At 44.6% G+C, this 26,082-nt stretch overlaps 1 protein-coding gene across 5 annotated transcripts in view; it reads right to left on the bottom strand.

Annotated features, from left to right (window-relative positions):
* kalrna (kalirin RhoGEF kinase a) overlaps nt 1-26,082 on the bottom strand; it is a gene marked incomplete at both ends in the record, with an annotated part of 159,815 nt that overhangs the window by 74,011 nt on the left and 59,722 nt on the right. For all 5 annotated transcript variants that reach the window (XM_080535635.1, XM_080535636.1, XM_080535637.1 and 2 more), the window contains 8 exons: nt 3,364-3,486; nt 12,125-12,355; nt 15,013-15,144; nt 15,744-15,935; nt 17,404-17,526; nt 21,129-21,641; nt 22,233-22,425; nt 25,837-25,951. In XM_080535635.1, coding sequence (XP_080391761.1) covers nt 3,364-3,486; nt 12,125-12,355; nt 15,013-15,144; nt 15,744-15,935; nt 17,404-17,526; nt 21,129-21,641; nt 22,233-22,425; nt 25,837-25,951 — 1,622 coding nt within the window. The remainder of the gene's footprint in view (nt 1-3,363; nt 3,487-12,124; nt 12,356-15,012; nt 15,145-15,743; nt 15,936-17,403; nt 17,527-21,128; nt 21,642-22,232; nt 22,426-25,836; nt 25,952-26,082) is intronic.

The raw sequence follows: 26,082 nt of genomic DNA, 5'->3' as shown, positions 1-26,082 counted from the left end.
CTTATCCATATCCTATCCATATCCACCACATCCGTTATCTACCGTACCAGTCAACCTCTCCCAGACATAGCACCTCTCCCAAGGATAGCATAGCACATTTTGCTTCCATCCCATCAGGAGAAGTCTGTCTGCTCTCCCCGACAGAGCAGCGATCGATAAGTCCATGATGACGTTTCCCATACTTGTCTAGTGAGAACGCTTTATTAGTCTCTCGTTCTTCCGGATTCTTCTCTCTATATCGATTTCATCTGATCTGTCCCACGTGTTCATGAGCTTGATAACCTGATTCCACAAATAACAAGCTGTGTCTCTCTTCCTATTAGGGAGGGGCTGATCCTAAACAACTCCCCATCACAAGCTTTGATGGATTAATCCATTTAAAGGGGCAATCTAGGATAGGTACATACGCAATCATTAGACAGTGAGCTGCCGTAGTTGCGTCATTCAGTCTACTTATGGGATTTGTCTTCTACAAAATACATTATATTTCAGGCAGTTAGGAAGGGAGATGTAATCTTAGCACAGCCTCTCCTGAATCTGAATTAATAACTAGGATGCATTTGTCATTTCAATGAATGAAAAACGCATAATTAGAGTGGTGAGTCGTGCGGAAGAGTTTAAGACAAGAAGTCATCTCTTTCTCTCATTTTATTGCCTCAAATTGCAGGGATAATATATTACGTACAATACATCAATTAAATGGTGTGTGTGTGTGTGTGTGTGTGTGTGTGTGTGTGTGTGTGTGTGTGTGTGTGTGTGTGCGTGCGTGCGCGCATGCGTGTGCATACTGCATACCGAATATAAAATCACAGCATCTCCCATTTTTGTTTGTCCTGACCTTCGTTTTAATCTCCTTTGAAGGAGTGTCTAAGGAGCTGATACTGAGTGGAGATATTTTAATTCCAAATATTTCCATCATGCTTTATTTGATTTATTAAGATTATCATCTACCATTAGGCAATAGGAGCAGGGTTGCAGTTTTGTTTAAGTAAATGTACAATCTCTGTATCTGTCTTATGTCCTGTCTTATTAGAGTGGGGCTGAGCCAAAACAACTCCCCGTCACTGTTTTGTTGGTTTAATCCATTTAAGGGCCAACCATTAGACATTATCTGTCAACCAGCCTACTTATGACATAAGTACACATAAGTATGACATTCTATACATCTTAGCACAGTGTCTTTGAATCTGAATTAATACCTAGGATGCATTTGTCATTTCAATAAATGATAAATGCATCAATATGGTGGTGAGTCATGTGGAACGGTTGAAGACAAGTCTCGCTTTCATCTCTGATATCTTAAAATAATTTCTTTCTTTATTTCTTTCTTCTCTTTATTGCCTCAAATTGCAGGGATAAAACATGTAGAATACATACATTAATTGAGGTGAGTATGTGTGTGTGTGTGTGTGTGTGTGTGTGTGTGTGTGTGAGTGTGTGTGTGTGTGTGTGTGTGTGTGTGTGTGTGTGTGAGTGTGTGAGTGTGTGTGTGTGTGTGTGTGTGTGTGTGTGTGTGTGTGTGTGTGTGTGTGTATGCCTAATATAAAACCATAGCGTCTTCCATGTTTGGTTGTCCTGACATTAATTTTTATCTGCTTTGGTGGTGTGTCTGAGGAGCTGGTACCAAATGTAAATATTTTAATGAGCTAAAATGTAAAATATTTCAACAGTGCTTTATTTGATTTATTACTCCAGTTCATCTATCCTTAGGGAATAGGACCGATTTAAACATTCCAGTAACATCTTCTACTGTTTCCCAAGAGAGAAGTTAATTGTTAGATAAAAGGAGGGGTAGTGTCTAATACACAGATCAAAGCCAGAAAAGGCCTCTCTGACTCCAGCCTGCCCACTTCATCTTGGAAGAGAGAAGATGTGACCCAAATCAAGCAAATGTGACAGCAGCTGATGAAACCGGGAACAAGTCGACAACCAATCAAAAAGTTCAGAAATGTTTAATACATTTCAACATTGTTGAAAATCAATGACACACTTGCTAGTCAAGCCAAAACATTGCAATGCAACGGATTCAGTGAGTAATCCCCACTACTACCCAGTTAACTATAACACTACTTTACATTGTTAGCAGGCTCACAAAACAAGCTGTGTTAGTTGACTAGCAAGTGTGTCATTGATTTTCAACAACGCTGAAATGTATTTACATTTTTCAGAATAAAAGTCTGAACATTAAATCAGCTGCTGACTTGTTCCCGGTTTTACCAACTGCTTTCACAAATCCATCATGAGGTGAGGCTCAAACACGATGCCAGGATTACACGTCGTGTTAGCTTTCAAGGCCTAAGTGCTAGTGTTATCACTAGCCATCGTCCATGGCTCATGTGGCTAACACTACATTCACTAGATCCACAAAGTGCAAGAAATAGGCTCCCTAGTTTTTACATCATGTGGTTTTCACTGAAAATTGTCAACACAAAAAAATATCTTAAAGGCTACGGTAAAATGTTTAGACCAAACCTATGAACCTACAGTATTATTAAAGCAAATTAAATGAGAGAAAAAGGTATTCTTGGTACACAATGACTGTGTGTATGACATGAAAACATTCCACAGTGGATTGCTTCCAGCTTGATCTCAGTGTGCTAGCCTCCATCGTACACACAGAGACTGCATTTACAGCCTACAAATCTAAACCTGCTTGCCAAGACCCATAAAAATACCCTTAAGCTATAAGTATTTTGGGGGTTCAATTTATGTGTGCCTAAATGCAGAAAACTAAAAAATGCACTTTCTAATTATCTGTCAAACAGTTATTAATGAGAAGTATTTTAAGCACTAAAATGTTGCAACTACATCTCTAGCATTTGGAGATTCATTTACATCAAAACCAAATAACAGCAGAACCTGCTCCAATCTTATAAAAGTCAGTCATCTGTGAATTTGATAGGAACGCTGGTTACAGCCAGCAGTAAAAGCACAATGGAAGTAGTTTGGCTGTAGCAGTTTACACAAATACAATGGCTTTCTGATGCTGTGTTCAGGTCACTGACCAGTAGCCATGTCTTCTCGAGGGGGCGTTTTTGAACGCTTTCCTGGTTATTCACATGTATGACACATGGGCGGACATTAATAACGAGGCAGATGGCAGAGACACAATTGAAGAAGTCTACTGCACCATGAGTCCGCAGCAGCCTTGATGAGGCATGTCAATCTAAACCCGCCTTCAACAGTACAGTATCTGAGCTCCACACTCTTCAGTGTCGGGAGGGACAGGGATTGTCCAATACATAGATCCATTCGATCAAAAAGTATCCTAACAGATCATTTGTTGGATCATAAACGGTTGATTGTGTTGGCATACATACAGTCCATGGTTGGCATACTGTACTATAGTGGCCGCCCACTCACCTGTGCCACCTCCTCAAAGTCGTCGTGGCGTTTCTGCAGTGCCCTGGCGCGGTGGAGAGACTTGCCCACGCCAGTGTGTTTACTGAGGAACGCCTCGCCGTGGTTCTCAATCCAGTCCATCACCTGAAACAAGACAAACAGGCATATTAACCACTGATCAGTCATGTAAACTATCTATATGTATAGTCGTCATTTCACAAGTAGGTTAACCACATAGCATGTCCTTGGACCTAGTCAGTCAAGTCTATCCACTAAAGAAGATATAGACACACATAATTAGGGATGCTCCGATCTGGATTTTTGGGGCCGATACCGATCACCGATTTTTTTCCTCAAGATCAACCGATACCGATACCGATACCGATTTTTAAAAAAATACATAACTGTAGGCCTACTGACTGGATAGCCTACATATTTTTTGCTTTTTAGACAAAAGTTTTGATCCATTAGGCACCAAGCAAACGCAGACCCATTTTTATGGCATAGTAAAGGTCTGGCCTATCACCCAGTTAGGGCCTGAAGCCCAAGTCAGTCGATATGGCTGTATAAAAGACATCATAAACGTGGCCTTCATGGTTTACATACTGTTACGTCCTCCTATGTTTTCTGTTCAGTTATCTGTCTTCCATTTTTTTTGCCGATCACCGATCGAGTCATTTGGAGTGAAATCGGCCGATTTAAATCGGTGGCCGATAAATCGGAGCATCCCTACACATATTAGCCATTGCTCAGTGGAACTACCTACTCTACAGTATGATTAACACATGTTACGTCCACCACTTCCAACAAGACAAACACGCATCGTAACTAACTACTGCCCAGCCAAGTACTGTATGTCCACCTAACATGTAACTCTATGTTAACGTTTTAAACACAAATGTTACTGAAAACCATTCCTGTACAGCCTGAAATCACCTGAAAACAAAACAAACACACCACGTTTACAAGGGCTTGGCCGAACATAATAGTTTTCCTCATTGCGCTGTAGGGGCTGGAATCCATCACCACTGTCACTCTGCCACCCAACATCAGGGAGAGCAGTCCATCTTCGCAACAAGGAAGGTTTGCGATCTTTTGCTTTTTACTTAGTAGTCAATCCATGCATTTACTTGTCTGGTACTTGTACTCTGCAATGACAATAACGTTGAATCTAATCTGAATCTAATCTAATAGCAGAGTATGTGTGTCTAGGAGATATTATAGTAGTATACTACTGGAGATACACTCACCGGCCACTTTATTAGGAACACCTGTACACTCATTAATTCAGGTGGTGTAATGGGGCATGTTTTCTTGGCACACTTTTGGCCCGTTAATACCAATCAATCATCGCTTGAATGCCACAGCCTATATGAGTATTGTTGCAGACCATGCGCATGCCTTCATGGCCTCAATGTACCCATCTTCTAATGCCTACTTCCAGCATGATAATGCATACCATGTTACAAAGCAAAAGTCGTCTCAAACTGGTTTCATGTATATGACAATGAGTTCAGTGTTCTTGAGTGGCCTTCCCGGTCACCAGATCTGAATCCAAAAGAACAATTCCAGCATCTGCAGGAATTGCATGATGCACTCATGTCATCATGGACCAGAATCTCAAAGGAATGTGTCCAACATCTTGTGGACTCAATGCCACGAATAATTGAGGCTAGTTTGAGAGCAAAGGGAGGCCCTACCCAGTATTAGTATAGTGTTCCAAAGAAAGTGCCCAGTGAGTGTACAGTATATTCTCTCCTACTGCAAGATTTTGACTGGGCCTGGGTCCTGGGAATACATTTTTATATCATCAATCTGGGCAGTAGTCAATAAGAGAGTAGTCAAACTGAGGGTAGCCAAAAGTGCAGTGAACTTCGCATAACTCCCCTCCAGAGTCCCATTGAAACAATTGCGTAACTAACGGGGCTGGAATACCCAGAGTAATATTGACAGTACAGTTATTATGAGATGCCTAATGAATAGATGAGTGCTGATGAGATGAGATCATTCTTCCCCTATGGGGAAGCCAACTGAGTTTGGCTAAAACAGAACAGCACCCCGTGGCGGCTTAGTTCCAACATTTCTGGCTCTGCCTAATAACTCTAATAATTCTAACTCTCCCCTCATTCTGGGGATTAAGGAGACAAAGGCTGGGCCTGGCTGGCTCATATTGATGATCTTGTTATCCCATGTTGTCCTTAAGTGTCCGCCTTCTCCTTGATGGTGTGTGTGTGTGTGTGTGTTTGTGTGTGTTTGTGTGTCTGTGTGTGTGTGTGTGTGTGTGTGTGTGTCTGTCTGTGTTTGTGTGTGTGTGTGTGTGTGTGTGTGTGTGTGTTTGTGTCTGTGTGTGTGTGTGTGTATGTGTGTGTTTGTGTGTCTGTTTGTGTGTGTGTGTGTGTGTGTGTGTGTGAGTGTGTGTGTCTGTGTGTATGTGTGTGTTTGTGTGTGAGTGTGTGTGTGTGTGTGTGTGTGTGTGTGTCTGTCTGTGTTTGTGTGTGTGTGTGTGTGTGTGTGTGTATGTGTGTGTGTGTGTGTGTGTGTGTGTGTGTGTGGGTGGGTGTATACCGAGGGAGGTGGGAGAGATCCTCTGCTTGCGTGTGTGAAGGAGGGAATGTTTATTAAACATGTCAGTGTTTGCAGGGAGAGCAGACAACGCTTGTTTTCTCCAGACTGATTACAATATCCACAGGAACAGCCGGGTTCTAAAAGTAGCGTTCTTCACTGACGCAAACATGGGAAGGGCTGGAAATAGATATTTAGTGGCGATATCTGCTGTCTGAAGATGGGATGTCTCTGGAGGGTGTGTGTGTGTGTGTGTGTGTGTGTGTGTGTGTGTGTGTGTGTGTGTGTGTGTGTGTGCGTGCGTATGTGTGTGCTTGCGTGTGTGTGTGTGTGTGTGTGTATGTGTGTGTGTGTGTGTGTGTGTTTGCATGTGTCGCCCCTGGGTTATTAGATTGCGATTAGATTACATTCTCACCAGTCACTCAACACCTCAATGTTATTCTACGCATGATAAGGACGCGGGCTAAATATCTTTTCTCTGTTGACTCTCTCTCTCTCTCTCTCTAAAACTCCAGCTCCAGACAAAACTGGACAAAACTGATCATTCCAGGAAGAAAACAGTTAAGGAAATAGGCCAAAAAGTCTCCCATTTCAAAACACAATGACCACTACCCTGAAGAAAAACCATAAAATAAAACAGAGAAGCACATAAAAACACAACAGAACCACCAGATAACTATTTTCTTGATTAAAATGAGGGGGCCCATGGGAACCAGCAGTATGTGTATGAACATTGTGGTGGCTTAATGTAATCTCAGTCTGAATCTGTTAATTGTTACGGGTAGACACAGGCCAGATCCAATGCCCTTGAGGGAGGCATTTTAAAAATGTCCAGGAAGAGGATGCCAAGAGTCTTTATTTCTTTTCTTTTCAACGTTTTATTTCTTTTGACATAGTCAAAAAAGTGGAAGCATTCCAGGGTTTCTGGCTTTATGAAGGTCCACAGAAGAGAAGAGAAGAGAAGAGAAAAAGAGGAGACGAGAAACAGAGTTAGTAAAACTACAGAAACAAGCCATCATTTTTCGATCTGTATGCTGCACAGTGTAGCACAGTGGAGCGGAGTAGATAGCTGACCTTTCCATATTGAGGCCAAAATCAGCTTGATACACAGCGGAGCATAATGTTTCTCTTGGCTAAATTGCCCATTTCCTTACTGTCATTATCCCTCCGGCACGTACAGAAACCAGAGCAAGATGCAGAGAGGATAGAACAGAGACGGCTCCGGGTTCCTCCGACTCCTCTTTCAATCTGACAAGTTATGTGCAGATGACCTTGGGTTTGCAGCTGAACTCGCCCTTACAGTTCTAAATTCCCCCCACCCAGTATGAATCAGAGGCTTGAAATGCTGCCTATGTGTGGTGGGTAGCTGCTGGCCTGGGCCGGCCCGGCCCGGGCCGGGCCGGGCCGGGTCGGGCTGAGCCGCGGTGGTCACTCGTGTAGTCGACTGATAACCCCAGTGCTGATTTGGCACGGTGAAGGCTTCAATCGCTCACCAAGGTCCAGCCTAGCCGGCAAGCCCACAACAAAGGATTATGTTTGCTTATCTACAAAATAGACCGGGCCCTCCACTCGACATCACAGAAAGAAGGAAAAAAAGAGAAGAGAGAGAGAGGGAGGGAGAGGGTGAGAAGTGGGGGGAAGGAGGCGGCGGAGAGACAAAGCCTAGTCTTGTCTTACTAAACCCGTAGACAGACTAAACCAAATTAGGGGTTAGGAAAGCCTTTCTGACTGGGATGAGAAGAGAGAGATCTCTGGAGTGACAGGGATTACCAGTTACGAGTCTGCACACCCTGATAGTAGTAGTAGTAGTAGTAGTAAGTCAACTGATTCAGAGAGGCACTGTTGGCGTCTTTCTTAAGGAGAAGAGTCCATGGATCATCTCGGTTCATTCTCATTCACTCACATCCATCACTGATGTTGTTACCCTGACAACAACAACAACAAAAAAGCGTACTCCAGTATGAATACGGTGCGACTGAGAAAAGAACCCACGTTCCCTCTCGACAGAACTTAACCTCCTGTACACAGATGGTGAGAAAGCTGTGGTTCTGTTCATAGCAATCCGGTGCTAGGACGTGATGGTGCATAAATGAATATCTAAGCAGGCCAGCTAATATATACAAGTATATAGGCTGCTACCCCACTGATCCACTAGTCTCCTCTGTGTACTGTAGTCTGTGTGTATGTGGAGGACCTTTGTCCCAGGGGACCAGTATGACTGGGGCCATGTCTGTTCCCTAACCAACTGTAATTAGTAGGTTGTAGTCAGAGTTACCCTCCTATCAGAGAGCTCCAGTCTGACTGTAAGGTTTGTAGGTCATGGGGCCAGGGAGCACGCACACATGCGCACAAGCACACACACACACACACAGACACACACACACACACACACACACATAGGGCTGTGTACTGTACTGTTGTTCAGGCACAGTGGCTTTGGTTGTAGTGTGTTCATGTAAGCTATGGCATATCCTACAACCCTGTTTCAGTCAGTGTGGCTTTGCTGTAGTGTACTCAAGTAAGCTGCATTAGCCAGCGTGGCTACAGGGGAGGCTGGTGGAGGTAGAAATTGGAGGACAGGCTTATTGTAATGCATGGAATAAAATGAGGAACGTTATCAAATACGTGTGCTGAACCACCACCAATATACAAGGAGAAGGAGTTTCCATTCCTCAGGTGAAACTAGAGACATCCATTGTCAGTCCTTTTGTCTCAGTTTGTAATTAACGAGTGCAGTGGAGTGAGACAGCATTCAATACTGAGAAGATTGAGAGATAGGTTGGTTTTCCAGAACAATCCAGCAGCACATTCTGTACTGGAAAAATACTGTCACTCTCACTGAAGCTGATTGAGTTGAAATGAAAGTTGCCCTATGATCTATGTAGCTTATGTTGTGTTGTACATAGAATTGTCACAATACTAGGAAATACAGCACACCAACTCACCACTTTAGTTTGTGACTCAATCTATCATATCACTTTAGTTCGTGACTTTTGTCTTTTAACTATACTATAACTAACTAACTGTAACTAACAGCTAATTGTCAGCATTGTTAACCAAAACCCAATGCCACCAAGTAAACAGACCCTAAGTTAGCATGTTTGCAAAAACACAGGTCAAGGTCATGCTCACATTTTCTCAAAGTCATTTGAATCAAGTAATTGAGTCACTTCAGAGAATTTGAGATGATTTGGGCATGGCGTCTGAAACATGTTAACTTATTACTTATGCTAACTGACTTGGAGTTGGTTAAGATTGGTAACAATTAGCTGCCAGAGAACCAAGAACCAAAGTGTCGATTGAAGTCTGTCCTTGTCCATGACTCATTTCAGGGTAAGAAACAGATATGTGATTTTTGTATCCCTTTAAACCTTCAATATGTCTCTACCATCTCTATATTTTCTGGCTAGCCAGCATGGCTTGACTCACCATTAGTAGGATGTGGGAATCCTTCCAGAAAGTTGACGTGTCATCACATGCGTCATATAAGATACAATATCTGGCAACAGATATCTGGCAATCGTGATTTGATGATTTCACTGCTTTGCAAGGTGTTACGGATGAGGCAACCTGTTCTAAATATAACAGCTTACTAATGCTTAGGCCATATCAGGTGACGTAATATTGTGTGAGTAACAGAGTGAGTTGTCACTTGGTACACGGTATGAAGAGAGAGGAATCAGTCTGTGACTGTGGAGGAGGATGTTCATAGCCCTGGCTGGTTCATTTAGATGAAACCCAGTCACTTACTCTGTGCCATAGAGAAGCTACAGTATGGAAGGGGAGAGGGATGAGAGAGGGGAGGGAGGCGAGAGGGGAGGGATGAGAAGGGGGAGAGGGGAGAGGGATGAGAGAGGGGAGGGATGAGAAGGGGGAGAGGGGAGAGGGATGAGAGAGGGGAGGGATGAGAAGGGGGAGAGGGGAGAGGGATGAGAAGGGGGAGAGGGGAGAGGGATGAGAGAGGGGAGGGATGAGAAGGGGGAGAGGGGAGAGGGATGAGAGAGGGGAGGGATGAGAAGGGGGAGAGGGGAGAGGGATGAGAGAGGGGAGGGATGAGAGAGGGGAGGGATGAGAGGGGGGAGGGATGAGAGGGGGGAGGGATGAGAGGGGGGAGGGATGAGAGGGGAGAGGGATGAGAGGGGGGAGAGGGGAGAGGGATGAGAGGGGGGAGAGGGGAGAGGGATGAGAGGGGGGAGGGAGGAGAGAGGGGAGGGATGAGAGGGGGGAGGGATGAGAGGGGAGAGGGATGAGAGGGGGGAGAGGGGAGAGGGATGAGAGGGGGGAGAGGGGAGAGGGATGAGAGAGGGGAGGGATGAGAGAGGGGAGGGATGAGAGAGGGGAGGGATGAGAGAGGAGAGGGATGAGAGGGGGGAGGGATGAGAGAGGGGAGGGATGAGAGGGGGGAGGGATGAGAGAGGGGGGAGGGATGAGAGGGGGGAGGGATGAGAGAGGAGAGGGATGAGAGGGGGAAGAGGGGAGAGGGCTGAGAGAGGGGAGAGGGGGGAGGGATGAGAGAGGGGAGAGGGGGGAGGGATGAGAGAGGGGAGGGATGAGAGAGGAGAGGGATGAGAGGGGGGAGGGATGAGAGAGGGGAGGGATGAGAGAGGGGAGGGATGAGAGGGGGGAGAGGGATGAGAGAGGGGAGGGATGAGAGGGGGGAGAGGGGAGAGGGATGAGAGGGGGGAGGGATGAGAGGGGAGAGGGATGAGAGAGGGGAGGGATAAGAGAGGGGGAGGGATGAAAGATGGTAGAGACTGGTAGGGCGATACGGAGAGAGAGATGAGACGAGAGGGAAGAGTGATGGAGGAGAGAGGAGAGAGGGTGAAGAGAAGGCATGCACAGCAGACAGACCGAGGAGGGTGTGAGAGACGATGAGTCATCATTTATCTCCCTGAAATGACAACAGGGAGGGACAAAGAAAGGACAGGCATATCAGATAGAGGAGGGCGTGAAAGACGAGCATTCATCATTAATCTCCCTGACGTGACAGCAGATAATGAGATACACACACACACACACACACACACACACACACAAAGTAAAATATGAGAAATGATGCACAGTAATTATTCATGAAGTCCATTAGGTACAGTAAGGGAGTCAACATCGCAACATGTGGAATTGGATCTGATCTCGGAACTGGAAAAGTCGTCTGATAAAACCCATCTTGTTTTAGGGCTGAGAATCAGCCTGCAGCCCAGAATGTTACAGGATGACTTATGCCAGGAATATTAATTGTGTTTCTGGGCAGAGGTCCAGGGGAGAAATATTAGAGGAACATTTTCGGCTGAACAAAAGTACACATCCCTCACTTCATGGACAACTGTTGACAAATCTCCTCTTTCGTCACGCTGCATTTATGAAATATAGATTTTTGTCTCAAACACAAAGCCAAAAAAAACATGATGGGTAGCAGTAGAAAACTATAAATGAGTTCAACGGAAGACATCCTGACTCGTACAGTATTGTACTGATTGACATCATGTCCCACTAACCTTATACTCATGTGTGGGACGGAATTTTCATACTAATGTACTGTATGTCTGTTAGATAGTTACCATAACAACTGCTATCTTTCACTGGGAAACGGTGTGTGTGTGTGTGTGTGTGTGTGTGTGTGTGTGTGTGTGTGTGTGTGTGTGTGTGTGGGTGTGTGGGTCGGTGTGTGTATACAGTGTGTGTATATGGTGTACATACAGTGTGTGTATTAGGTGTGTGTGTACACGGTGTGTGTATTGGGTGTGTGTATACGGTGTGTATATATAGTCTGTGTGTATGGTGTGCGCATAGTGTGTTTGCAATCAACAGGTATACTGTCAAATATTTTATTATTACCAGTTTGCTATATAGAGTACAGTTCATTCTTACCAGTTAGTTCTTACTAGTTTGCAATGTGCAGTTAATTACTACCAGCTTACTTTATACAGTTTTCCAGCATGTCCAGGTAGTTATTTAAGCAATATCACACTCGAGAGAGTTCCGCAACTGAACTTCAAATGGACTGTTGCCTGGTAACCTGAACACAAACATGTAGTCTAATTAACGGTCATTTAGTAGAACATCTGTGCGGCGGAGTGATACATATAGTTAAAAGTCCCAGTGCTGTATGCTGTATATCAGCACTCATGGAATGCCTCTTGTCCAATCAAATTACTTGATCGGAACTAAATGTTGTATAATACTAGTTAACCAGTTAACTGTTACAGTAAGGCAGGTTTACCTGTTGCACGTCCTGCTGGAAGACACACAGCTGGAGTCTCTGGTGCAGGCGGACCTTGCGGTGTTGCCAGATGCTTTCCAGGCGTCTCTGGTGGTGTAGCACCTCGTGGACCACGTCCAGGATACAATGGACGGCTTTGGAGTAGTTGGCCTGGGCTGTCAGTGACTCAGAGTTCCCCGGGCCCAGTGGTCTCTGGAGGACATCTAGTAAAGCCTTCCCGTCTTGGCTGACCTGAGGGCAGACAGAGAGACAGGCATAGAGCATGAGGTTTGATAACTCCTTTATCAAGTTATTGTTGTACCCCCACTGTATCTGGGATGGACGTTAAGATTCCTGGGTATGTTCGTTTTATCAGTCCAAGCCTGGTTTTATGTTTTACGATTACTTTTAGAAATGTGAATCATGTTGTATTACTTTTAGAGATATGAATGACGTTGCATTATGATAAAGAACTGACTGGGCAACATAAGTATTGTATTATTTCTCTCTGTTCTCTCTCTATAACCAGAACAATTCTGATAAAGTCGTCTGCCTGTTATAGCTTTCCATATACCTTACTAAATCAAGCTGTACCAAACATATAATTTCATTTCCACTGCAAATTGTAAAATTACATGCACTTTTGGGATGGGTGTTTTTTTTCGTTAACCTTAGGACCAACACAGCGAATCTAAACCCTCACTGTTTTTCCTGTTAAAACCACATTCGTTTATAGCAACCTTTTTAAAGATTACACTAAAATAAAACAAACAGGGACAACAGTCAACCTAAAGCTGGGGCACCCAGTGAAACGCTAGACAAGATACCCTGTAATCAGAAGGAAGCTTCTGTGGGATGCAGTATAAATCTAACATGGAAGGGCAGTGGGACACACATTACAGACCATGTATCACAAAGTGAGGAGCAATCAATTCAATGTGACGGGTAAAGGTCGTCTTTGATATAAAATTGAAGGTACAGTTGAGAATATGGTCAAATAAAAGAAGAAAAAAAACGGAAAAGTAAAAAATAAAAAGAGTTGAAAGAGAGTTGAAGAGATGAAAGAGTGTCTGTGTCTGGTCAGATGTTCCCTTGAAGCTTTTCTGAAAACAAAAAGCTATATTTCAAAGTATAGTACATTCTAAAAGCCTGTCCATGTTTAGATATTCTTTCAAAAACCAAAACCTCTTCATGGTGTTAGTATGAAGGGACAAAGAAATGAACAGTCTATAATTGTAATGGTAGGTTCATTTTAACAGTGAGAGAGAGAATATTTGTTTTAAATCCCAGAAAATCACATTATATGAATTTTGAAAAAATTCCCTACCAACCAGCAAGAATTCTGGCTCCCACAGACCGGTTATGTGACCATGAGGCACACAGATTAGTCCTCTCACTTTAAGAAAGTACTCCTAATCTCAATGTGTTACCTGTATAAAAGACACCTGTCCACAGAATCAATCAATCAATCAGATTCCAACCTCTCCACCATGGACAAGACCAAATAGTTGTCTAAGGACATCAGGGACAAGTTTGTAGACCTGCACAAGACTGGAATGGGCTACAAGACCATTGGCAAGCATCTTGGTGAGAAGGAGAATACTGTTGGTGCAATTAGGATTGGAGCACCTGGATGATTCAGAGGAGGCTTGGGAGAAAGTGCTGTGGTCAGATGAGACCAAAATCGAGCTCTGGCATCAACTCGACTCCTGTTTGGAGGAGGAAAAATACTGACTTTGAACCCAAGAATACCATCCCCACCGTCAAGCATGGCGGTGGAAACACTATGCTTTGGGGCTGTTTCTCTGCTAAGGGGACAGGACGACTTCACCGCTTCGAGGGGAGGATGAACGGAGCCATGTACCACAACATTTTGGGTGAGAACCTCCTTCCCTCAGCCAGGACACTGAAAATGGGTCGTGGATGGGTGTTCCAGCATGACAATGACCCAAAACATACGGCTAAGGCAACAAAGGAGTGGCTCAAGAAAAAGCACATTAAGGTCATGGAGTGGCCTAATCAGTCTCCGGACTTATTTTACTCCCATAGAAAGTCTGTGGAGGGAGCTGAAGCTTCGAGTTTCCAAGCAACAACGTCCAAACCTTAAGGATTTGGAGAGGATCTGCAAAGAGGAGTGGGCTAAAATCCCTCCTGGGATCTGCACAAACTTGGTGACCAACTACAAGAAACGTCTGACCGCTGTGCTTGCCAACAAGGGTTTCTCCACCAAGTACTGAAATACTTATTTTACTCAATAAAACAAATCATTTTTCAAAATTCATATAATGGGATTTTCTGGGATTTTCTTTTATATTCTGTTGCTTACTGTTAAAATGAACCTACCATTACAATGATAGACTGTTCATTTCCTTGTAAGGGTGTAAACTCACATAATCTTTTTTTTTTTTAAGTACATTTGTCTAAAGTAAGTGAACCATCTATACATCAGTCATCATAAGAAAAACAAATGTATGTTAGGACCATTGGCAGTCATAACGCTAGAAGAAGGAAGAATTACTTTTTTTTTTTTTTTACAGAAGAGAAACTGTACAGGGGGGTAGTGGGGGTAGAGAAATTGTACAGGGGGGTAGTGGGGGTAGATAAACTGTACAGGGGGGTATTGGGGGTAGAGATGTCTTTTGGAGGGACAGTCAATATGTAGCCTGAAGAGATGTGTCTTCAGTCCATGTCATTCTTCCTCAAAAACTACTGTGCTCTTACCATGCTCTTCCAGTGCCTTCATTGATAAGACATACAAGTAAGCCTAATGACTACCACTAACAGTGCTGTTGTTTGGGGCACAGAGAATAAGAACCTTGTTTTGTTGTGCAGTATTGTGTGTGTGCTGTGTTGGAGGGTGTACTGCACTGTAGCAGTAGTCGGTATCAGTACAGTGAGGCGTGTCTCACCTCGGTGTAGGCCTGGGTCACCTGTTCGTAGAGTGTTTGGTGGTGGTGGATGGCCAGCTCCAGGTCCTGCATCTCGGAGGGCAGCCCTCCTTCGCTGCACATCTTGCACCAGGCCTCCACGCCTGCCAGGAACTGAACAGGAGCCAGAAGACACATTGAGCACACAATAGGAGACAGGCAGCCCCTATCACCAAAAACCCTGGCAGGCTCTTCATAGGTCGCCGGCCAGCCTCCGTGTGCAGGGAGGCAAGGCCCTGTTTATGGGAGGCTGAGGTAACCTGTGGATCAGTGGCTAAGTGTTTTCTGACAGGCAGCAGTATTTTCAACCCCCCCCCCCCACCAGTGCCTCTCAACAGCCGAGAGGCACACCTCTAACCCAAAAACACTCAGCATCATCATAGCAGCTGCTGCCATGGCAACGTAGGTCCCCTTAAAACAACCTCTACACAGCAACAGCAGTCACAAAAATAGAAGGCGAAAAACTGACATTCTAATCTCTCTCAGATACTGTATCTCACTAATGTTACTGTGGCTGGAAGTCAATCGTAGCAGGTATAGCGGCTTTTCTGCATTGCAGAACTTACAGTACACAACGATACTAGCGAAGTTAAACAACTAAACTGTTAACTCCCAGAACGTCTTTTCTGAAAGACACTATTGTTTCGATTGAATTCCGGGCCTAATAGCCAGCAGTAGATAGGTTGAGGATACAGTATAGTGCTGTAGCCTACCTGTTCTGACTTCTGGTGGAAGACGGCAGACATGGCCAGGATGGTGCTGCGTTCGTCCAGGGCGGCGGCGAAGCTCTTCCACTCCTGGTCCAGCTGGGCGGAGATCTGTTTGATCTGCTGCGAGGCGTAGTGGCCCGCCTCCGAGAGCCGCGACGCCACCGACATGATCCGGTTGATGTTCACGTAGGCATTCTGCAGGGAGGGGAAAGCCAATCAAGTTGCCGTATCATTATACATGAAAAGGCCGGTCACATTTCATAGTGGTCATTATCATTTGAAGAAAAGGCTGAAATAGGGCCTCTCATTCAGATACAGAAATCCCTGAAATAAACCACATTTTCAGACTTTTTAGGTGAATTAACAAGCAGAGTTAGTTTTGCCTAACCAACAAAGCCTAAAATAAAATCAAAACAAACACATTGCTTATCGTTGCTTATCGTTGCTAAACTCTGGTATATGTGAATATTCCTGCTTCCAGAGATATTCTGACACGTGAATTAGTGTGAAATGACGGCTAGACTAGAGTTTAGCATCAACACTTTGCATCCCTGGCAGGCAGGCAGGCAGGCAGGCAGGCAGGCTACCCCTGATGTATTTGACACTTCCCCCACCGCCCCCTCCATCCCATCATCCATTCATCTTTCAATCTCTGTCTCTCCATTCATCCACCTGTCCGTCCGTCCGTCCGCCCTCCATCCATCCATCTATTCATCCATGCATACATCTCACACTCCACCCATCCATCCATCCACCCACCCACCCACCCATCCATCCCAACTCTGCAGCTCGACTTATCTCTCAGGGCTTGAGGACCCAGTTTTTGATCAGCCTCACATGATGTAGTGTGGGGCTGCATTCTTCACCTCTAACCTGATTAAAGCTGCTAATGAAGCCATAAATACGAATGGCTGCTTGCTTTAAATCAGGGCTTAATGAACTCTCAGACATAAGTGCACGCTGAGCCAAGACTCACATCTCAACTAAATAATAACAGCATGAGTCAGGTCTGTGTGAGCAGAGACAGAGTGCCTCTGCAGTAAGAGCCAAGCTACCAGAGTGGGGTGATTTTTGGCATTCAGAGAGATTCTGTTCCACTCACACATCCTCCTGAATAAACAAAACACACACACACACACACACACACACACACACTCAGACACACACACACACAGCCCAGCAGCAGGCTGATGGAGGCGCAGCAGGCTGGAGAAAAGAGAGCACACACACACACTGTGACGGGCCTCCTGTGTGTGCTGGCACATCAGTGAAAAACTCAGAGTGAAAAACACAGAGCTGGGGAGAGACTCATTTCTGTTACAATGACTGACACAAGAGAGGCCATTCGCACCCAGTCTTATTAATGTGCCATTCAAATTGGTGTGTGTGTTTGTTTGTGTGTGTGTGTGTGTGTGTGTGTGTGTGTGTGTGTGTGTGTGTGTCTGTGTATGTGTGTGTGTGCGTCCATTTCGCCAAACGAGAAAAATACTACAGAAATACTAATCGGATAAATGAAATGGCCTTCTGACCGGCTCCTTAATTAAGGACTGTATCTGCCAATAATTCAACTCACTGACTGACACAGAGTGAAATGGAGGCATGGCTCAAAAGGACCATTGCAGTCAATTGTGTATTATTAGATCGCGCCTCCATACACACATACCATAGAGTTCATTGAGAAGTGATTGTGCTGCGTCTGGAGGTCCACTGCGTGCTGGTAACTGACGCCGATCTCCGTGTGACTCTGCAGGAACACCTCCTTATTGTGACTGATCCAGTCAAACATCTGGAGTGGCAAAAAACAAACAACGACAACATAACGCATCAACAACTCACGGATCCCTTTCAGTCGATCCTCGTGATTCATACACATTTCTTTTAGATTAGTTAATGTTAACTGTTTATTGTAACTCATCACAGAACAGCACATACATTGAGTGTATTACATCGTAGTACAATAAACAGTTATCCCTCTGGCATAAAGCACACTCTTGATTAGATCTAAACACAGGAAGTCATTGGTACATTGGTGCAGAGGTCATTCTCTAACACATTGTGAAAAATGTCATACAGCATAAAGCATAGCCGCACCTAGCCAAACGCAAAGGCTCTCTCCTATCCACGTGGGCTGTTAGAATAGACTACATAAACCATAAAACTATGGGGACTTGGGGACGTATTTTATTCTGACTCTGATTCTGATCTCTTTGTCAGAGCTGTACACCCCTCTTGTGGACTAACGAGGTGAATTCAAATGAATCAGGTTTGATTGAGCTGCTAATCAAATATTGACACAGTGGTGACCTCAGACTGCTGCTTTCCGATGGAAGTCCTTATAAGAGGAATTAGTTGTCAGAAGCGTTTGCACTGATAAAGCTGATTAACGTGCAGGAGCTTGTCTAGCCAATTTGCTCAGATTTCAGTCTCAAGTTGTTTAATAGACAAGGGTAATTATTTGATCAAACACCCCAAACAACCGGATTGTGGTTAATTAGTTTAATTGTGACTGTTTATTGTCATATTGAGCAAATACTATAGGCAAAACGAGCTAAGTGACTGAGACTCTACAGTATATTGGAGTTTGGTGCCTCTTCAATAAAGGCTGCAGCTTCATTGGCATTATTGTCAAATCCAAGAAGTGATTTCAAAACCATATGCTTGATTGTGTATATCCCCTTCGTCGTCATCCTGCCATTAAATCACTTCTTGACAACTGAATCTAATAAGATGCAAATCATATTGAGGTAAAGCTGGCTAAAGCATTCATTAGCAGAATGACTGTTTGCTTTTTTCCTGAGACAAACTCTGACTCAGTGCAGTTTGTCAGTGCAGATAAATGACTTCGAGTTGCCTTCACTTGAAAAAGATGTGGTGGGCAAGTCTGGAAAAAAGATTAGAAAACGAACACAGTTCTTGATCCTGATGAACAACGTGTCTTGCCTAATCCTAAAAACGACACAAAACTCCCTGAATATAAATCTATTGATCACAGATATTCTTTCCTCTTTGGATCCTAACAACATTGACATTGCACTCTCCTCACTATCCCTGACCAATAACTTGTGGAACAAACCAATCGTTTTCATTCTTGTCTCTTCTGCATATAGGGGTTTTCATCACAAGTGTATACTGGGAGATGAGGAGAGTGGCGGTAAGCAGTTCGTTGTAATGCATGGAATGGACATGTTTGACTCCATTCCTCATTCCATTCCAGGCATTAGAATCAGCCCGTCCTCCAATTTCTACCTCCACCAGCCTCCCCCTGATCCAGTCCTCATGAGGTCATCCATAGACAGAAACATAAACACATGCACCCCATCCTCCCCTCTGTGGAATGAGGCCCTGTGTCTGTTCTTATTCGCCTTTGATCTAAATCCACTCTGATATCTACCGCCTTTACTTGGGGTTTTAACACCAAGAATTTCATTTTACCATTGTAGAGAAAGAAAGAAACTGTATTACTGTCGGAGCTTCAAAGGTGCTGTGTGTGTTACAATCTGGTCTGGTTTAGGGCCCGCTGTGTGTTCCAAAATACGGAGTACAGATGCGTAACCGCTAATGCTAGTAAGGATTGTTCCAAGTGCTCTCTTCGGATCAGCAGAGCATAGTTCAGGGGAGTCTTGAGCTTTTGATGTGAACAGTATCCGAACTGAACAACTGAATCTATTATTTGAGTCGATCTATGAATCGAGTATTGCATAACACATTCGGTGACAGTAATTCAATAATTGATTGGCAGTCAGACCGTCTAATAAGAGAGGATGTGCTTGTGCATGCCTGTCCTTGATTGGTTGTCCCACTAGGGGGACTGATCATTATCATTAGGCCTGCCCTAATCCGAGTCACGATGGGGCTCCACTGTAATTAGGAAAGGGATGCACTTATTCAAATGAAGAGGCGTAGAGGCTAGGAGTCACTGACGTACTACGTCATCATTAGGGGGAGGAGGGAAAGAGGGAGGAACAGAGAGAGAGAGAGAGAGGGGGGAGGTGTAATTCACTTTTATTCCTCCATCATACTAATACAGTAGTAGTGATTTATCTAGTTGGCGACCAGATGAGACTGTTTTAGAACGTCGCAGAGAAAAACTCGGCAACCACTTGCAACCGACGTTCTGAAACTTGGCAGTTTAGACCAAAGATTCAAAAATAAAGATAATTCAGACCGCTGCAACTAGAAGCTGGACGTTCTAAAACGGCCTCATCTCGTCGCAATTCTTTTGTCTGAAGTGGCCATAACAGACATGCATTTGGTAATAAATGAGCTGAAATGAACTTGGAGTGCTGTCCATTCTTATTTTACTTGAGAGACAGCAAATAATTCTCTATTCTATTCAAACCACAATCTATTCTAAATATATCACATCCTCTCATAGGCCCACCTGTGTCTCGTACCATGCCAGACTAGCACTAAGCTCTCATATGAAGTCATGTACCCGCTGCCCACATCTCAGTGATGTAGTGGATTTACTGTTAATGAGTTTCTGGGTAGGAGGTATTCCTCTGAAAGCCAGGAAAAATGTCAGAGACTAAAAATAATGATCATATTTTTTAGATGTACCTTCTGTACATATTGAGGACATAACTTGCCACTGTCAAGGGAAATGAGAAATGTACGAACAGATGAAGACATTCTTTAATCAACTGTAATACACTCAGCCCTCATTTGCCTTCTATTGACATTCATTTGCTCTCCAATTCACATATGTTTGTGAAAGCACTTGATATCCAATTCAATCTCGAAATCACAGGAAAATATTTGTGCCAAATAAACACAAAAAGAATTGCAATATTCCAATGTACTGTATCTAGGGCCTCTACATAAACAGAAGAGGCCTCACAAATGTACGTCGACCCCAGAGTTTGATATTTGCCAACACTGAGGACATTTAGATGCGTGTCTAGAATAAATATTTCCACAAGGCACAAGAATATTTATATGAAAACACTTCTCAGTCAGTTTGGAGCATTTAATATACATTCCATGTCGATGTCTGTCTCCCTAAATATATACAAGACACACTTTGGTCAACTGTTTGGTCTGGTCTTCATAATATGAATATATATAATATTTATGTTCTATTAACCACGTCATACAGTCCAAAAGGCCCCTTCTAGTTGTTATTGTAGCCAAAAAACAACTCAGTTGAACAATTCAAATCAATCTGTCTTTCTTATTCCTGTTGTCCTGACAATCCAGTTCAAAGTTCATACACTCTGCCTATGGACTCTCAACAACACACTCACCTTCTCTGCGTCCTGAAAATCCAGTTCAAAGTTCATACACTCTGCCTATGGACTCTCAACAACACACTCACCTTCTCTGCGTCCTGACAATCCAGTTCAAAGTTCATACACTCTGCTTATGGACTCTCAACAACACACTCACCTTCTCTGCGTCCTGCTCGAAGAGGCGCAGCTGGAAACACTGGTCAAGCTTGAGCTTGCGCACGTGCCACATCTGGTGTAGGTGCTGCCGCGTGGAGTGCAGCTTGTCCAGCAGGCTGGCAATCTTGGGCACCACACTCTGGAAGTCGGCGCTGCCCGAGATGCAGTTGCGGCCCGAGAAGCCGTCGCTAGAGCGAATGCACTGGAGCAGCCTTTGGCCCTCGCGGTCCAGCTCCTCCACGGGGGCCTTCATCACCTTCTTCTTCAGCTGCGTGTGCTGGTCGATGAGACGTCGTGAGCCGTCCACGTCCACAGGGAACTCCTTCTTGGCCAGTTGCTCCTGCAGGTCCTCCAGGCGGGAGAGGAGGTGCACAGCGCTGGCCAGGAACTCCTCCAGGGAGACGCGCAGGTCCATCCACTCCTCGTGGTTGTAGTCCAGGGAACCCTCAAAGTCGTCCGTCAACTGAGATGGGTCCACTAGCTTGGTCAGCCCCTCCACTGATACCATGCTAGTCTGTCAACAGCACATAATAAAGAGACCCACGGTGAGGTTAGCCTAGCTTAGCTTAAATGCAGACACAACTAACTCTGTTTCTCATTAGCACAATAAAGGCTTTGAGCATGACCTCACACCGCTGTAGGCCTAACATAAGACTAATGGCTGACCTTACAGGGAAGGTGGAACAAAATGGAAACAAGTCATGGGAAAATGTTAGGAAAAGCATTCCTTTAATTATATTATTCACAACCAGTAGCTTTGAAAGTATCCGCAACCGTTTTCCAATTCTAAATCTCAGAATGGTTCAGAGACTACTGTCGGCCAAATTAACGACTGCTGTTTAGAATCATTCATATCCTAGGATAACATTACAATTAAGAATGTGTTATTCAACTCCACCTGAAATGTGCTGTAATGTCGTCAACATGCCTCATTTTTCATGCTAATCAAAACAGCCACGCTGACAACATCTGTAGCTGACTGGAAGGATATAAAATAGGCTGCAGCAGACACGCCAACCAAAACAACGCTCTGTTTACACCGATGCTGAGGCTGAGAGAAAGAGAGAAAAAGAGAGAGAGACAGAGAGAGAGAGAGAGAGCTTACCTCAAACGTGAACTTGGCACTGCCAAAGTTTGTCTTCTGCTTCTGCCAGAAGTTGTCAGGCTTGATGATGAGGGCCACGCAGATCTCGGCGGGGAAGGCTTCCTGCAAGGTCTTCAGTAGAGGCTTGATCAGATCCCACTTGGACCCGCGCATATCAATGATGACCGTGAAGCCCCGCTTGCACACGTCCTCGCTGCGTACAGAGACCAAAGAGGTGTTAGAGCTCCTCCCTCGATGTCTCCTCCGCTACAATACATCCCTCAAACACTCTGAACAGACAGCCTAGTTTCCCATCTCTAAATATGCACGGGGAGCACAGCAGCACTGTTGCATTGATCTGAGGTAAGTGAGCTGTATCAGCCCCTGCACATCATAATCACACACCCACATGCAGAGGTAGCCCACGGCCATCCTACACTCCCCTACTTAATGTCCTTCGGACAATTTAGAGGGAATTGGTCCCCAGGCTCCCCCAGAGAGGCACGACGCTAAAGCTATTACACACCGGAGCTGTTTAACGGCTGTGACTAAATAAGAACAGAAGAAATTCAATTGGAATTGTTTTTACACCACTGACTCTATGTACAGAGTGTACAGTCCCTACCAGGTTGGCTGTCTTGTCTGACAACCTTGTTATTGACTTCAAGCACTGTCAATTGGAATGATCATCCAAATGATATCACACCTTCTGTATCTCCTCCTCCTGAGCAATGTTCTCTTTAAATATAATGGGTTGACTTATTGGGCCTTTTTTTTTAATATTCTTCAAAGCCACCAATATGGAAAGGCCCAATTTCGAGCAGGTTATGAGGCTGCCTGCAATACTATTAATGTTCTATTCTTAGCTCACCGATGCTTTGAAAAGCACTTCACCGGGATTGGAAGATAAAAATAACCTGTAATTGCTTCGCCCTGTCGCATGCCCTCACCTCCCCAAAGCCTCCCTACCCTTCTCTTTCTTCACTCCCCAAGCATCCTTCCCTTCCTTCTCTTCTTCTCTCCACCAAACACCCCCCCCCCCTTCCTTACTTCTGGAATTAATACCATCCGCATTTCCCATTCTGTCTGTAACACAAGGAGACACACAGGACAAAATGAATCGGCGGTTCTAGCATAGAGTGACTCCAACGACAACTGCAGCCCTATTAGATTGTTGACCGTGGGACAACAGCAACAAATGATGATGACCCTGGGACACACCCGACTTGGGGATATTAGGACACGCCTATTAGGCCCTTCATTTCCTGCCATTCTGTAACCGTAATGGATCACTGGTCCAAAACCAACAGGAAGAAAGGCCCTGGACACAATCACACAAATGAAAAGAGGAAGTGTCGCAGCTCGGATGACTCTCCCCTTTGTGTGGCACAGATGAGGTGCTACACGAGAACACACGCTCTCATTTCAAGGTACGCAGAAGTGGTGGAATTGATGTAGCCGTGCCCTTTCGACTCCTTTCGACTGCCGCTGAAAAGCATTCATCATCTTGTACATTCGCTCTCAATAGAGGGAAACATGTTGAAGTGGTTTGCTATGATGACATCATCTTTCTCAGTTTGTAGTTTCACTCAACCCTGCAAGCTTGGCTAATTTAGCAATGAGCTGAAAACCAACATGAAACCGTTGCTAAAACATCAGAGCTGATACATATCCATGTGTTATAAATAGCGTAGTGGAAAAGCCCTTGTTACTGTACACAGGGAGGACCAATAACCCGTAGGGTTACTGGTGGAGTGGTTCAATATAACTGTCAACACAGTCACAGACACTGAGATACAGTCATCTGGAGCGACCAATGCAACCATTGGAGTAAAGTGGGGTAGTGGTGGTCGACTCTAGTGGATAGTGAGTTGGACTTGTGATCGGAAGGTTGTGAGTTCAAATCCCGCCTGAAGCCACACCACTACTAGTGTGCCCTTGGGTAAGGCACTTAGCCCTCAGTTACTCCAGGGGGAATGTCCCTGTAATTCGTAATTGTAAGTCGCTTTGGATAAATGGCAAAACTGCTAAATGGCAAAATTATTAAATTAATTAAATTAGTAAAGACAAACAAGGGAGTAAATGGCTTTCCTGATACCGTGCATGTTTGAAAGAGAACTGGACCAATTTGGACCAATTTGGACCGAGGAAAAAATCCTGTCAACTAGATCCAGTACCTTATGTTGATGTAACAACGTGAGATGTAAACCTACCACTCTGAAAGTGGAGCACGGAAACCCGCCTCTCGCTTTGAGTCTAGAGAAGAGAGGGCTTCTCATTTCCTCACAGGGTTGACAGCACCACTCTAGGAGTGTGCCATGTGGCCATCCCCGGCTCTCTTAATTTCCAGCTCCTTTTCCATGCTCAACATGTGTTGGCAACAGTGGGGATCAGTCGGAGGGGACTCTCCCTGGCCTAGCTGGCTGGCTGGCTGTCTAAACTCTCATTAAGTAAGCTTTTGTTCCGAGCTACAGAGAGAGGCTTTGAAGCTGACTTCACAGGCCCACTGCCAGGCCCTGATCAATGCCCGAGTGTGCACCTTTCACTTGGCCTGACAGAATAAATACACACACACACACACTTTCCACTGCAGCTAACAGCATCATAGGCAAGGCCGGGGGACTGTACATGCTCTGATTACGCAGGGCAAACTATACAGTGGCTCCAGACATAATGGCTTGAGTGTTCCAATTCTCAGCATATCTGTGTGCTGGGCAAAGGCTCTGAGAAAGATATAAGGACAAGCAACAGGATTCCTAGAGACAGATTTATTTACCCTGTTCACACCTGCAGTCATTGATCTGGATTCATAATAGAAAGATAAATGACCACTTAATGGACATGACACTAATGTGACCTAAATTCAAACATACATAAACATACAGTATATGTCAGATACAAATTAGACCTTGATTTAGGGTTTCTGGGGACGGCCTCATGGCAACCACATAGGCCTTAGTGTAGATCAAAGGGACATATGATCTACAATGTACAGATACTGCTTCCTTCTGTCAGGCAGGTAAGGAAACGGAGCAGCTGTTCGACAAAGCGGTCGTAAATCATTCCTGCGCTGTTCTTTGGGGAGTTACCTTAATGGGCCCTCGGAAAATAAGGAGTGAAGGAGAGAGAGAAAGGGAGAGAGAGAGGGAGCCCCCAAGAAACCCCAGAGCTGGATGTTTACTCTAGCGGACCTTTCAAGGACGACCTCACAGCCTGCACCTTTCACAAGACTCCACACTCGCAGAGTGAACCAGTCCTTACTGTTTATGTTCAATAGCCAAACACCGGCCTAAACATTTACTGTAGGTGATACTGAATAAAGACTCCTAAAGCAACAGGACTATTAGGTAACCTTTACTTTAACAGTGCTACTGGGTTTGGGTAAGTGCTCTCTTTTTATAGCTCCGTGGTGGAGCTCTGTTGAGCTGTGTAGTGGAGCTCTGCCGTGGAGACCTGTTTGTAGAACTCGATGGCACAGGCTCTATAGCCTATTGGGAGGGCTTCACGTGCAGAACCTCCTTCAACAAGACATATTCACATTACATCACTGATGACGGAGGAAAGACAGTACCTCAGTGTTCTCTGAGAACAGACAACAAGCATATCACCGTGTTCTCCGTCTTACCTGGGCACAGTGGACAGGTAGGTCACCAGCCTCCGTAACTCCTCGTGTTTTATTCTGTCATGGTTGCTTCTGGCGGGGAAGGTCAGTATCGGACCACCTCTCTTGTCTCGCCCCCCTGGAACCGAGACAAGACAATACATCATCATCGATTATCATTAAAAGCACAATAACAGAGTTGACATACGCACCATAAGGAGGTGCTTCGGACTCCGTCTTCAATGCCAAAGTGAAACATTATTTAGTCAT

This window comes from Nansenia antarctica, assembly GCF_963989245.1.
Source record: "Nansenia antarctica genome assembly, chromosome: 7".
NCBI lineage: Eukaryota > Metazoa > Chordata > Actinopteri > Argentiniformes > Microstomatidae > Nansenia > Nansenia antarctica.
The sequence above is the reverse complement of the archived record's forward strand: the minus strand, read 5'-3'. Positions and strand labels throughout refer to the sequence as shown.